At 53.2% G+C, this 13940-nt stretch overlaps 1 protein-coding gene and 1 long non-coding RNA gene across 2 annotated transcripts in view; both read right to left on the minus strand.

Annotated features, from left to right (window-relative positions):
• LOC142571104 (uncharacterized) overlaps positions 1–13940 on the minus strand; it is a 636802-nt gene that overhangs the window by 530951 nt on the left and 91911 nt on the right. The gene's annotated exons all lie outside the window — the stretch shown is intronic.
• Positions 8650–11486, minus strand: LOC142573352 (uncharacterized). Its single transcript, XM_075683005.1, has 2 exons — positions 11296–11486; positions 8650–10445 (listed from the first exon to the last, which is right to left on the minus strand). Exons 1-2 carry the CDS (start codon positions 11484–11486, stop codon positions 8717–8719), a joined length of 1920 nt encoding a protein of 639 aa, XP_075539120.1. The 3' UTR covers positions 8650–8716.

The raw sequence follows: 13940 nt of genomic DNA on the forward strand, positions 1-13940 counted from the left end.
CCTGCAGCTGATGGCACCTCCAAGCCAGGCTTTCTAACAAGTGGGTATTGACTTCGTGGGCGCTTTTCCAAAATCAGCCAAGGGCAATCGCTGTATAATTGTTTCCGTCGACTAAATCGCACGCTACTGCGACACGGCGACTTTGCCCTCCACAGCTGCCACTGACCTTTCAACGTTGCTTCTGCAATGTGTCATCCTTCGACATGGTCTGCGTCGCGTGACCATGAGCGACCGTGGACGACAATTCACAGCGGATGTCCTAGAGGAGCTGCTTCGTCAGGGTGAATCGCACTCGCGACACTCGACACCATACCATCAACAAGCGAATGAACTTAAGGAGTGCACCAACCAAACAATTATAAACATGCTATCTATGTTTAATCCGACCTCGAGAACTGGGAGGATGTAGTGACTTTTATCACGTACGCGTTCAACACCGCCAAGCACGAGTCTACCTGCTATAGCCATTTCTTCCGGCCGTACGCAAGTCCACCCGGTACACAACTGACACTGTTTTTCCTTTCGGTAGTTCAGAAAATCCCACTGCTACCGATACCCTCTGCCTTACCAAGGAGGCGCCTGCCATTGCTCGTTTACGCACTTTGGCATCGCTGGGCAGGTCGAAAGCACGTCACAACGTTCGCCACCGTTCGGTAACCTATCGACCTGGTGATTTAGTGTGGCTGTGGACTCCTGCACGGAAACGCGAGTTATGAGAAACACTTTTGGCCACCTACGATGAACCATTTGTTGCTCTTAACAGACTACATAAATACATAAATAGGCATTATTTTTATCCGTTATGATGTGAGTGAATTTCATAAAGAAATAGATGAGAAAACAATGCTCATTTTTCCATATTTGGTATGTATTTTAGGCAGCAGAAGGTTATCGTGGACCGCAAATCTACTTCTGTTAGGATTAGATAATATGATGGGAGCAAAAATCATTAGTCTATTAGAGTTTCACCATTCAAAGAAACAAGAAAAAAAACATACCGATAACAAAATGTTAGGAAAAGTCAACTTCTTTATCGCGATGTTTTGACGTAGTTACACTACAAATAATTATTTCATTACTCTTTAAAAAGACCACGAATCTGAGTTAGAGTTGAGTCATTTCAGAGACAATGCATAGCGCCGTACATTCGGTCCTGCCAGTGGGGAAAGAAACAAGGCAATATTTATAATGGAAGATAGGCATTTTGACAGCATCTGTGCCAACTTGGGCTAAAGCAGAAGAAGGTAAACCTTGCCTCGGACACAAAAGAAAGAGAGCAATGGGGTAATACTGAGTTAGCCAAAGACGGCTGCCAAAGAGCGCTCATCCGGGAAGCGACCCGACGACCAGAAGCAAATCCCAAAGGGCTACGCAAACTGAGCTGCAGCAACCTGTCTGCCTTTGATACATAAACGATCCCCGCGAGGCCCCATTGTCTTTATTCTAAAAAAAAAAATTAAAGGTCTTAGAGTCAGCCGCCCGCCGACGATCACTTTAAACATCTTACTCTTGCGGTATAAAGACCGTGCACGGATTCAATGCACGGATTGCTCAGTATGTTGACAAAAATAAATAACTTGCTAAAAGTGCTGTAGCTACCCCACAGACTTTAAACCTTGTTGCGCATGACCCAAGGTGTGGTTGTCATTCTATAAAAGTTAAAATTTTGTGCCACATTTAGTCATCCCAGGACATCAGGACGACAAGCCATGTGGTCAAATAACAAATTTTTTTTCAATATCCAAAATTAACGGACGATATTAGAGTTTTTCGGCGTATTACTCGTAACAAGCCTCCTAATGGCTTCAAATTTGACCTCTTCGCCACATATACTTCTTGTAGGAAAGGGCAGGGACCCCATGGCTGAAGAACGCTTCTAAAGCTTCGGAATACTTTTCATAAGTAGTTTTCTAGAAGGATTGCCGTTATCCTTGCTGTTTAAAATGTTGATCGTACATAACCCACAACGTGCGCTGCCATCCGTAGGCATAACGAATTATTGCTACCTTACAAAGCACGGTCGTCATACAACGCCTCTAATTGGGGAGTATCTCCAAAGTTCGATTTTAACCTTCATATTTCCAGCCTTCACTATACATCACTATAACATACCCATTCCAACTTCCACCCTTTTCTTCTCAACGATAAAGTCGATGCACCATTTGGTTCTCCGGAAAAACGAAACCAAAATTTCAATGCTTTTAATACAATCCTTCTGAACAAGAGGTAAGCGAGTGTTTATCAATTTTAATTTAGCTGCTATTTAACCCACACACTTCGCTTTCTTCCCGCACATTCCCCATGGAGTGACCTCGAGCCTGTGCAAACTTAAATTCGGTGTATTATTTAGTTCTCCATGGAGCCGCAGAGATCACACGCACAATGTATGAACGTTTCCAATAGGAGTAACCGCTTTAGTGTTAAAAAGCTTGACTGAAGGAATCGCTCAACATGAAGGCGACGTCCTAAACTTCACCAGAGAATACAGTGCCGTTGCTTAAAACTCAGAAGACACAGGCCACAGAATCAGCAATGATGGAAAAAATAGTTGAAATCGAAACAAACGCCCGAAAATAACTTTTATTGGAATCACGGCACATGCGGTACACGCCTTAAAACATCAACAGCTTTAAAGGTAACCTTACAACTTTGCAAGTCCATGTCCAGTGGTCCACGTAGAGAAGGAGGCAGACCGACACGAGACACTATGGTGTCATATCACTCCATATTGTGGTAGCAAGATAAGCAAGCCTACAAGAAGGCTAGTTAGCGATCCGTAACGTAAATTTGCACTGTGGAAAATATAGTGACAACGTCCGCAAAAAACGGAAACGAAGACAAGCCTTTGCCTTCGTACCCGCACTTCTTTTTCTGTTGTGAAATCTCGTCAATTTCTCAAATTATTTTAGATCTAATACTTTCTTAAGGAGTTCATATATCGTCTATTAAAGGGACACTAAAGGTTACCAGAAAGTCAAGTTAAAGTGGTAGAGCAATGTTCTAGAACGTCTAAGGCGTCAATATAATCGCGAACAGCGCTTTAGTAACCGAGAAATTGAGGTAAGTGCATGACACTATTTGAGACCCCCCAGCGACATTCCGGTACTAGCCCGATGACGAAAGCACTCCTCATAATTTGTGTTACTAATACTCAACTACTCGTATTAAACATATCATTTCATTCGATTATAAGACGGAAGAAAATGCTACTTGACTACGTCTATTCGATTCTAAGAAAAAATAACATTTTGACGTTACCCTTCAGCAGTATGGGTGGTCGAAAGGTTTCGTTTTCGCTCGACTCTGCGCCGCCCACGCTTTGGAGTTTCAGTAGTTTCGTTATCGCGTCGTGCTGTGCGGGTTCTGCTGGCTCGCGAAACTTTCATTTGGAACAAGCAGCGAGAATGCCACGTCCATGTGATGTCGTGGGAAGCCTTCGTTGCTTTCCCGCTCCGGAGAGCCGGTGTCGAGGCCGCCGTCGTATTACACAACGACGCCGGCAGCGCGAGCCCTCAGCAGCAGGTCGCGCTCGTCAGTGCTCAAACCGCTGAAGTTGAGCCCAGCATCGCGAGCCAATCTGTCGCTGTGAGGGTCCATTGCGACGAGCGTCGAAGTTTGCGTCATAGAATGAAGTACCAGCTTATGGTCGCGCGTTTCTCGTTCCGCTAGCCACCATACTCCCGCTTTCGCTCTGCTGTCGGCTCTGTCTTGGCTCTGTTTCTGGCCGCGCGTTTGCATTTTGCGCAGAAAAGCCGTAGCGCCCTCTGCGGACGCCGTTTTACTCACCGACGGCGCAACGTCACTATGAGACCATGATGTCAGTACTCCTCGATCAGAGGGCGGGCGATTTGAACTGCACTAGAGGTACGCGGACGCTTCAGAACGCATTTTCTCTTAAAATAAGTCTCTCCTTGGCACGAAACAAGCGTTTAGAGGTTTCTGGGATGGTATTTCAACAGTCCACGTTGACTTAATAGTAACCTTTAGTGTCCCTTTAAGAGCAGGTTAAACGCAAAACAAATGTCATCAGACGCATATCACGCCCGAACTAGGCAGGTTCGAAAGATTCAGTGTTGAAACTTCGTATTTTCCTTATTCTCCATGCCATCACCTAATTATAACCAGTCGTACAAAATTGTGCATGACTTGTCTCAATACAATGAAGAAAAGTTAACAAAAACATAGGCTCGCAGTATAAGAACTTGTTTTTTTTTTCGCCTCGTGAAACAAAAAGTACACTTGCGTTAGCAGCAGCAAACGAAACTACAGTTCATTCTCTCCTTGTTCAAGATATGCACCTTCAGTTCCTCAAAATATCGTCGCGTCGCCAGGGTCCTCCTCTACGAAACATGCTACTTCATAGGTCAGGCCGGGTCTGTGATGAAGTACTAGCAGATTAAGCAATTTTGCCTGATGTGTTCGTACTGCATCAGGCAATTCTGTACAGGCAGGCAGGTAATAAACTTTATTCAGGTCCTCAGTAGCGACTCAGTAACCCCCTTACGAGGGAGGAGCCGGCCCGCGTCGGGATGGGCAGGCCGTGCCTGACCGCCGCGCCACGGGCCCTTTGGACGGCCCGTAGCTGAGCGGCGAGGTTGGAGTTATTGAGCGCCTCCCGTTCTTCTTCCGTGGGGAGATGATCGCGGTCCCATAACGAGGGACACCGCCAGAACACGTGTTCTAAAGTGCGGAAGGGATCTTCGCAATCCGAACAATCGGGCTCGAACGAGTCCGCGTACCTGCTGACCCAGGCTAGGCTGAGATAGGACCCGGTTTGCTGCACGCGAAGGGTGGAAGACTGAGGCCTGGAGAGCTTCGCGTGGGGCCGGCGATAGACCCTCCCGCCGAGCTGATAGAGCTGTGCAATCTCGTTGAACGTGTGGAGCGAGTCCTTGCAAAGCCCTGCGTCCGCGTCCACGGCTGGCGTTTCTCTGGCGCGGTGGGTGAGACGGCCGCCCGGTAATCCGTGTAGACCTTCCCTCTGCTCCCGTCCCGAAAGGCAAGGGCCACCGCGACCTGTTCCGCCAGTGCCGGGACGAGCCCCGCGCCAACGCGTCTTTAAGGAGGTTGCCCCTGTGATCTACGACGGCCACCCCGAAGCCGTCGGACGAACCGTATTTCGCGGCGTCGAAGGCGACTGATCGTGGATCACCGACGGATCCGAGAAGTGCTGCAGCCTTGGGCCTGCGTCTGCCTGCATTGTGTTGCGGGTTCATGTTGCACGAAAATGGCGAGACCGCGACGGCCTTCCACGTCCCCGCGTCGAGTGCGCACCGCCTTTCCCTGATGGTAGTGGAGTTGCAGCGCAGTGCCTCCAGGACCCGCCTCCCCTTGACAACCTGGGCCGTCTGGGGTGCCTCGACAACCTCATCGAGGCTGTTGTGGACTCCCAGCTGTGTGAGCTTCTCCGTGCTAGCACTTGGGGGGATGCCGAGCACCTTTTTATGTTCTTGCACATAAACGCTTCGTGCCTTGCCCTCTCGTATTCGTACCAGCGATGCGCGGGATGTGGCGCATTTGGAAGGCGTGGTACAACATAACGAGGTTGTCCTCTCCCAGCCCTCTGCGATTGTTGGAGACCCCAGGGATGAGCCTGACCAAGTTGTCCGTTTTTGTGGCGATACGAGCGATCGCTTGTCCGTTGCTACCGTTTGCCTCGATCAGCATACTTAGTACGCGGAGGACCTCCAGCCTGGGAATGACTTGCCCGATGGCCGTGCGAATGGAGATGTCACCTTCCTGAGAAGGACTTGCCCTGGATGCACCCCCTCCTTGTCGGTCGATACAAAAGGAGTTTGGGCTTGGACGGGGAGAGCCGGAGCCCAGTGCTCACCAAGAATTCCTCCGTGCAGCTCAGGATCGCCTGTAGCGATTCCTCGACTCTGCCTTCACTGCCACCATCGCAACACACCATAATATCGGCCTAAAGAGCGTGATTAACACCGTCCATCTAGGAGAGACGGGCGGAGAAGCCGCGCATGGTGACGTTGAAGAGAAGCGGCGAGATGACCAACCCCTGAGTGGCGCTCCTTGCCCCAAGCTCAAGGGGATCAAGGGATCAGACTCTGCCCCACCCACCTTGAGAATGGCGCGCCTGCCCCGAAGGAATGAACTGACGAATGCGTGAAACTTGGACCCAAAGCTCATGTCCGAAACAGAACCGAGGACGTACCTATGCGAAATGTTACCGAAGGCCTTTTCGAGATCCAGCGCTAGGATACCCCTCACATCTCCGGTCTCCCTATCTATGAGGTGGTGTTTAATGTGTTTCACGAAGTCCTGAGTTGACAGGGACGGGCGAAAGTCCACCATGTTGTAGGGGAAGAGCTCGCGTTCCTCGATGTACCTAGATATCAGGTTGTGAATGACATGTTGTGATGTGTGGAGCGCGACATGGTGCGGTGATCGGGACGGTCAGGAGCAGACGACACTGAGTGCACGCGTGCCGAGGTGGAAGAAGGAAAACAACGACGCCGAAGAGCGTCCGGCACGAGAACGCGCGGCGCATGAAAAACAACAAAAAGAAAAAAAAGCAAGCAATTGGAAAAGACCACGGGGCGTCAGGCAGCCAATCCGAGAATGCCAAATCGGCCAGACCAGAAGAAAAAATGGCTGTGGCTTAGCTAAGATTAAGCCCAGGATGCGAAGCATACTGCCTTTATTTTAGTTGTTTAACCTCTGTTTAGCCTGGTGAACTGATGTTGCTTGGCTATATTTGGTTCGGCTAGACGAAGAAACAACTCATGCAGGCGAGCGCACGAGCTGAGACCCGGCTATGTCACTACGCGGCCGCAAGCGAGCGCACGAGTTGAGCTTCCGCTTTTGCAGCTGTTATGACGTCATATGGTAGCTACGCGGCCGCGCGCGGCGCAGCAAGGAAGAGCGTGGTTGCGCGGCTAGTATGCTTCGCATAAAAGCGTGGTGCGCTGGCAGAACGAGAGGACATGCAAGGAGACGCAGGGGAGACGCCAGGAGAGTTCCAGGAACCAACGGCAGGAGGAGGTCAACCACTGGAGCGGGCATTGAAGACGGGCCGTCGGGTTCCCGACCCGAGCCACCAGGACTTCACCCGACCGGGGCCTCCTGCCAACCTGTTCCAGTGCGTCGCCCGTCTACCTGAGCGGGCCGCCAGCTGCTCAAGGCCGGTGAGCTTCTGTGCCCGTGGGCGAGACGAGAACAGTCGGGCTTCGGGCCCGAGTTCTACGCCAGCTGCCCGGCCAGAACGCCACCCCCGTCTGTCGTGCCGCCTGCTGCCCGAAGCCGGCGTTCGAGCTTCTGCGCCCGTGGACGGGACAAGAGCAGTCGGGCTACGGGCCGGAACTCTACACCCAGCTGCCCGGCCAGAACGCCGACGCCGTGTGCTCCTGCCACCAAGCCGCCCGCTTTACCTCGCCTAGCCAGAGCTGGCGCGCTCCGGTCGCCCGGTCGGTCAGCTTACACCGCGACCTATGGTGAGACCGGCGCCACTCCTTTCGCCTGCTTGTCGCCGCGTCGCCGCGTCGAGACTGTTAAGCGCCCCTGCCCTCGTGGCAAGCCCGGACTCGCGCACTCGTTAACCGCATGCAAGCCCTATGTGTGTTCCTTGCCGCAATGTCTGCTTGAGTGTTCATTTTTAGGCATGCTTTCTATTTCCTTCTATTTACTTTATGCCTCTTTTGAGTTGGATTAAAAGTCTTTGTGTGTGTGTTCAAACCAACGGCTTTGTCGTCAATTGGGTTCTCGGAGGCTCCGCCTAAGAGAACCGTCATAACCTATTGAGTGCACGAACCTTTATCCCATATTAGGGTCATCACACATGTTCCGCGACCTTTCCCACGCACGAAGTAAGCGAGGTTGGTTGGAGGTGGATTATACTGGGGGTCCGACCTGCCTTTGGAATGAGAATTACCAACGCGAGCTTCCAATTGTCCGGGACTTAACTCGAGTCCCACACGTGATTTATCTCGTCCGTTAAAGTGGCGATGGCCTCTTCCTCTAGATTGCGAAGTAGCCTGTTCGAAATGTCGTCCGGCCCCGGGGCTGATCGGCCGTTATGGTTAAAAAGGGTTTGCCTGACCTTGTTTTTAGAGAAAAGAGCGTCCAGGTCCTCTATCTCGAGGACCCGGTAGCGGGGGTAATCCGAGTTGCCTGAGTGGCCCGTGGGTAGGTGTCTGCCGGCCAACGTCGGGATAATGTCCTCCACCGTGGAACCCTGCCGTTTGGCTTCGTGCCAAACAATATCCATAGCTAGTCTTTGGTTGGACTTGGAGGCCGTTTCGCCTTGGAGATGCTTAAGAAGGTTCCACTTGCCTCTCGTGTGTATTTGGCCGTCGATCGAAGTACAAATCTCGTCGCACTGTTGCTTAGCGAGCGCGCGACAGTGTTCATAAATGGTGCGATTGAGTTCAGCTATCCTCTTACGGAGTCCACGATTGAGCCGTTACCACTTGCACCTGCGTAGGAGAGCAGTCTTGGCATCGAGGAGGTGGGCGAGACGACTGTCCAACCTGTCCACCTTGAGGTCTGTGTGGGCCGTCTTGGTGGATGACTCGACGTCTCTTTTTATTTGCGACATCCATTCGCTAAAGTTTGTGTGATCTGCCGTCTTTCCGTTCCTGATTTTGGAAAAGATGTCCCAATCTGTGACCTTCAATTCGCGGTGGTGGTGGTGAAAACTTTTAATTGCTGCAAGAGAGTTTGGGAGCCACAGAGTGGCCCCGCTACATGGTCGGCGTCCCTAGTCCGGGACATCGCATGACAATGCCCCGTCTCTCGCCCGTTTCACCAGAGCCCTTTGGGACTCAAGCGAGGAGCAGTTGAGGAGGGCAGTCTCCCATGCCTCTCTGGAAGGGGTAGGGGAAGGGGGGAGGTGGGGATTTTGAGTACATGCCCACACCATGTGGAAGATATCACAGGTCTCCCCACAGTGCGGGCATCGCCCATCCGTGTTAGGATCGTAATGCTTTAAGATTGCAGGACAGAGCAGAGTACCTGTCTGCAGGCGCCTTAAAGTTCGCTCCTCCGTCTTACTCAGCCCCTTGGCAGGGGCCGGGAAAAGGCGGTGGTTGTCGCTATAATGCTTTATTATTTCCCTGAATCGCAGCAGCGGCTGGTTAGTCTCCGAGCCAGAAGAGCTGGGATGAGGAGCCCGGTAAATAAGCGCTCGGGCAGCCGCGTCAGCGGCCTCATTACCTCGTACGCCCTGATGGCCAGGAGCCCAAATGATTCTTTTCGGTGTTGGATCAGTGGCAGTCCGTCTTAGAATGCAAGCAGCTAAGGGGGAGATCTCCCCAGCCAAGTAATGATCACATGCTTTTCGGGAGTCCGTAATGATGATTCTCGAATTGGCGTGGGCGGCAGCAAGCGCTATCGCTACTTCCTCGGCTCGCATTGAATTCGGGGCTCGAAAACAGAGTCCATCGACGTGCATTTCCTGGTGAACAACAGCGGCCGTGTAAAATCCCGTGGGCGACGGCCCTGCTACGTCTACATAATATACACCGGGTCGGGAGCCGTGTTGTCTCTCAAGAGCCCGAGCCCGCGCTTGTCGTCTGTTTTCGTGCATGTCAGTGTCCATGTTACGGGGGAGCGGGGAGACCCAGAGCATATGGCGCCACAGTACTGGGATACGATCCGTCTCCTCTGGAGTGCAGTCGTGTTGGATGTGTAAGCGGTTTAGCAGGTGGCGCCCAGGGGCCGTCTGCATGAGCCGCGTGTATTGGTTCACGAGGTGGGCCTCCCGCAGCTCCTGGTAGGAGTTTAGCACCCCCAATGCCTTCAGTTTGGCATTAGAGGTAGCCACCGGGAGATCCAGGGCTCGCTTAGTTGCCTTGCGGATGATGGCGTCTATTCGCGCCTCGTCTTGCTTAGTAGTGCGGAGATATGGCACGGCGTAGAGGATCCGGCTAGTCGCGAAGGCATAGACGAGCCGAAGCGCGTCCCTGCCCCGCAGACCGCCCCGCTTGTTGGAAACGCGGCGGATCATACGCCCTACCTGTTCGCCTACTCTCTTGAGTTTCGCAATGGTGGAGTCCGGTCTGAGTCTGTGGTGAATGAAAAGGCCCAGAATACGGAGCTCCTCCACCTCTCTAATAGGACCTCCTGACAGAGAGATGTGAATTGCTGTCCTATCCTTTGGGTTCGCTCTGACATGCAGAAGCTCTGATTTCGTTGGAGCACATTGGAGCCCACAGTCCATAGCATACGCATCGACTATGGATGCGGCCTGCTGAAGGCGGGCCTCCATGTCCCCCAGGCTCCCCTCAGTGGTCCAAATTGTAATGTCATCTGCATATAATTCGCGGCGGCGGGGGAGGGGGAGGGGCCTGTTCCACACCTCGAAGGAGGTGGCCAGGACGAAGTGATCGCTACCCAAGTTATCGTGCAGTTTACTCCACGAGGTGGGCCCCACCTCCTTGACGAAGGTGAGATCCGGCGTCGAGTCCCTGGCGATCGAAGTGCCCGTTCTGGTGGAGAAGGACGGGTCCGTCAAGAGTACGAGCGCGTGATTGGCGGCCGTTTGCTAGAGGTCGCTGCCCTTCGCGGTCGACAATGGGTAGCACCACTCACGGTGGCGGGCGTTGATGTCGATCGCGAACACCAGCGGGGAGCTCGCCGCCATCCCCACGAACTTCGCCACAAGGGACGCAAAGCCGTGTCTCTCGTCCGTAGGCGAATTGTATAGGTCGAGAATAAAGATGTTGGATTTTAGCCAGGCGTTGGGATTGATTTCAATTAGCGAATGCTCGACCTTGCTGTGGTCAATGCGCATATATTGTACGACAAAAAACATCGCTTGTACACGAGGAAGCAAATGCTCCTCCTACCCGCGCCAAAGACGGAATGAGACCTGTAACCTTGTAGCGAAGCTGTCTCCGTGAGAGTTTCCTGTAGTAAAATGACGTCTGGCTTACGCTCGCGTGAACGAACGAACTACTGCGGGGCCGCCCTTGTCGGCAGGAACTCGGCACAGTTCCACAGCCAGATTAGGTATGCATTATCCTGACCCGCCATGCTTGGAGCTTTTGCTTGTCCTTGCATATGGGGACTCGCATTTGGAACCCTCCGCCTCTGAAGGTAGACATTTCTATCCGCGTCCGAGGACCCGGGAGTTGACTCCCACAGACCGACCCCAGTTTCGAGGGTGTTGACCCTTCTCGTGTGAGCAGCCACCGCTTCTACTAAGTTCATGACTGAGCCTTGGAGGCTGCGTACTGACTCACCACCCTCCTTCATGGAGTTCCTAATCTAGCTTTTGAATTCATTGAGGTCCCCTTCTCGCTCACCGGGGACGCTAGGACCCGCTACTTGGCGCACCGTGCCAGCGCCGGCGCCTCCTCTGGGAGCTCCCTGGGAGCCAGCGCGGGCGAGGCGTACGAACCCATCTCGCGAAAGGACTCCAACTCGGCCCTGAGCTGCTGCCGTGCGGCTCTGAGCTGCGCATTCTCCTGCTCTAAGTGCGCAACTCTAGGATTGCTCTGCTCTGGCGGCGAACTCTTCGTTACCATTGGAGGCTTCTGCTTGACTCGATCGGCCTAGGCGGTCTCCTGGATCCTGACCCTCGAGTGGGAGCGCCCCCTGGAGCGTGAACGTTCTCTGGAAAGGCTGCGGCGGCCCGCTGGCATGGCGGAACGCTCCCTCGTGAACGCCCTGGGAGTGCTCGCATCACATTCTTGGCAGTTGGGCGTCACCTGTGGCACAGGTGTTCTCTCGGCGCGCTTTCGCTGCCTCCTTCTGCGACGGACGGAGTAGGGGATGTGGCAGCGTTGCTTGCAGGCCTTGTCCGCCGTGACATGAGGTCCGCGGGGAACGCGAGTCCGCATTCCCTGCAAATCGTTTTGTCCGGGGCCGAGCACACGAAGGCGGGGTGACCCATCCTGCCGCAGGCGTAGCAAACGTCCGTCTGGCGTCTGTGTACAGAGCGTACAGACCAGGCAATTTAGTCTGACGAGTAATCTATGCCAGGCAGAGGTCTTCCAGATGCATTTGTTTGCATTCTCAGGATGCACTCCCTGATGCACGCAAAGACTCTGCGACCTTGTTTGCAAGCAAGGCGCCACCCGGAAGAAGTGCAGCAGTGCTCGTCGCATGCCATGTTTCAGCGTTCCCACCTCTCGTGCAAGGCATGTAGCTACCACCCATCAAATTCTGTCGCAAGTGTTTATGCCATAAAGCTGCGTCGTATGCGCTGGTTGGATGACGCGTGTAGACGACTTGTTGCACCACCAGGAGGGACCAGATGTAACCGAGGGGACCGTTGCTGACGGTCATGGTGGCACCTATGCATTCCCGGGATCTCTAAACAGCAGCGGCTCCTTTTGGTGCGGTGGATGATAGTCACCCTCGGCTCGCTGAAGACGGCCAGGGTACCTCGATAACCCGAGTACCCGGGCCTGAAAGCCGCTGTTTTTGATGGCTCCCTCACCACGAAAGATGCTCGGTTGCTTTGGCCATGTTGTTAGCAGATGGTGAACAGTTCCGCAGAGGCGACAGCACAAATCAGTTCCAGTTTTGCAGGTCAGTTTCTACATGTTCACTGAAAGCCATGCCACAGCTGCTCTTCGGCCGGCCCGTATGAATGAGCATTATTTTCCCACAGTGCATTTGAGACAGCTGCTTTCTCCGGCAATGATCAGTAATGCTGTCATATTTATTGCTACAGACTTCTTGCTCGTTTCAATGTACCTGAGCACAGCTGCCGCCATTTACATCTCTTGCATTTAGTAAGTAGCAAAGCTGGTTTCACGCCTGAGGCACCGCAGCTAAAACCAACCCATTACGGTTCAGACAGCGTGCAAAGAAGAAGACACACGCGCGCTACTTAATTACGACATTTTCGAATGTTATCCGCCCATCCCTCGTTCAAAATTTATGGGTAAACAGCACCAAAAGAGAAAGAGGCATTGACATGGCAATCAATGAAGAAAAAACCTGAATAGTAAGGAAAAAAAAATGTTCCAAGCGAACTAGACCTCGCTTGCCCTATGCTTGAGAAATTGGGGCATGCGCATGGTGATCGAACACGCGCGCTCCCCCGCTGCCCGGCGTACTATCAGTGGCTCACAATGCGCACAAAAAGGATTCCTTCTCTCCCCGCAGGCGTCCCGTTTTCAATAGCGGTCCCAACCATTGCTACAGAGCAAATCGGCAAGGGGCCACTAAAGACTGCGCTCGCGCGCACACGCACACACACGGCCAGTGCCAAAAGGCGTGAAAAGAAGCTGGAGGAGGTGAGAGGGTACGGACGCGAAGCAAGGAAAGCGGCCGCCTCCCTTTTGTCCCCATCGCTTCCCTGTCCTTTACGTCGCCTTCTACTCTTTTCCCTTCTCGTTCGAGCACACACGGGGGGAGGAGGGCGGCGCGCACCGAGAAAGGACGAGCAAGATTGGGGCGCGAAACCGCAAGCGATGCAATGGACGCGGACAACAATGACGTTATTGTTTGGCCGACGGGGCGCCCGTTTTCCGCCGGCCGTCGCTGGAAAACAAAAGAGCGCCGCAGCGGTGGCATTGGAGGCGCGACTGAAAGGACAGGCGCTTCCCTTTCCTGCTCCCTACACCGTACAGCAACGAAATTCCTCGCCCTCTATGTTCTTGCGAGACTTGGGGAAAGGGAAAGGGTCCACAAAAGAGCGCCACTGTGAATAGTGTAAGGAGGGAAGTTGCGCAGCGGATCCCTCGCCTTTCCACATATCCCGCTTTTCTGTTGGAAACAATGACTTCGACGCCCGGCACGAGCCGAGGGCGCGATGCTATCCTTCCGTTCCCTTCAAACGAGGTTTAGTGCTTATTTTTATGCGCTCATACGGGTCCCTAAACCGCTTGCGCAGCTAGAAGCAACATCAGCAGTGGTGCCAGTGCCGCTGGAACCTGCCGATGCCGGCATGGCCGCGCCGTCCTTTGTTGGCCGCCGCTTCAACTTCATTGAAAAGGGCGGGAAATGAGGCACCGCGCGGGAGTGTC

This window comes from Dermacentor variabilis, chromosome 2 (assembly GCF_050947875.1).
Source record: "Dermacentor variabilis isolate Ectoservices chromosome 2, ASM5094787v1, whole genome shotgun sequence".
Taxonomy (NCBI): Eukaryota; Metazoa; Arthropoda; class Arachnida; order Ixodida; family Ixodidae; genus Dermacentor; species Dermacentor variabilis.

Coding starts and splice junctions, on each gene's coding strand:
- LOC142573352 (XM_075683005.1), bottom strand. CDS start 11,486: ATGGTAACGAAGAGTTCGCCGCCAGAGCAGAGCAATCCTAGAGTTGCG. Junction 10,446..11,295: donor GAGGCGCCGGCGCTGGCACG/GTGCGCCAAGTA, acceptor CTTCTCCACCAG/AACGGGCACTTCGATCGCCA.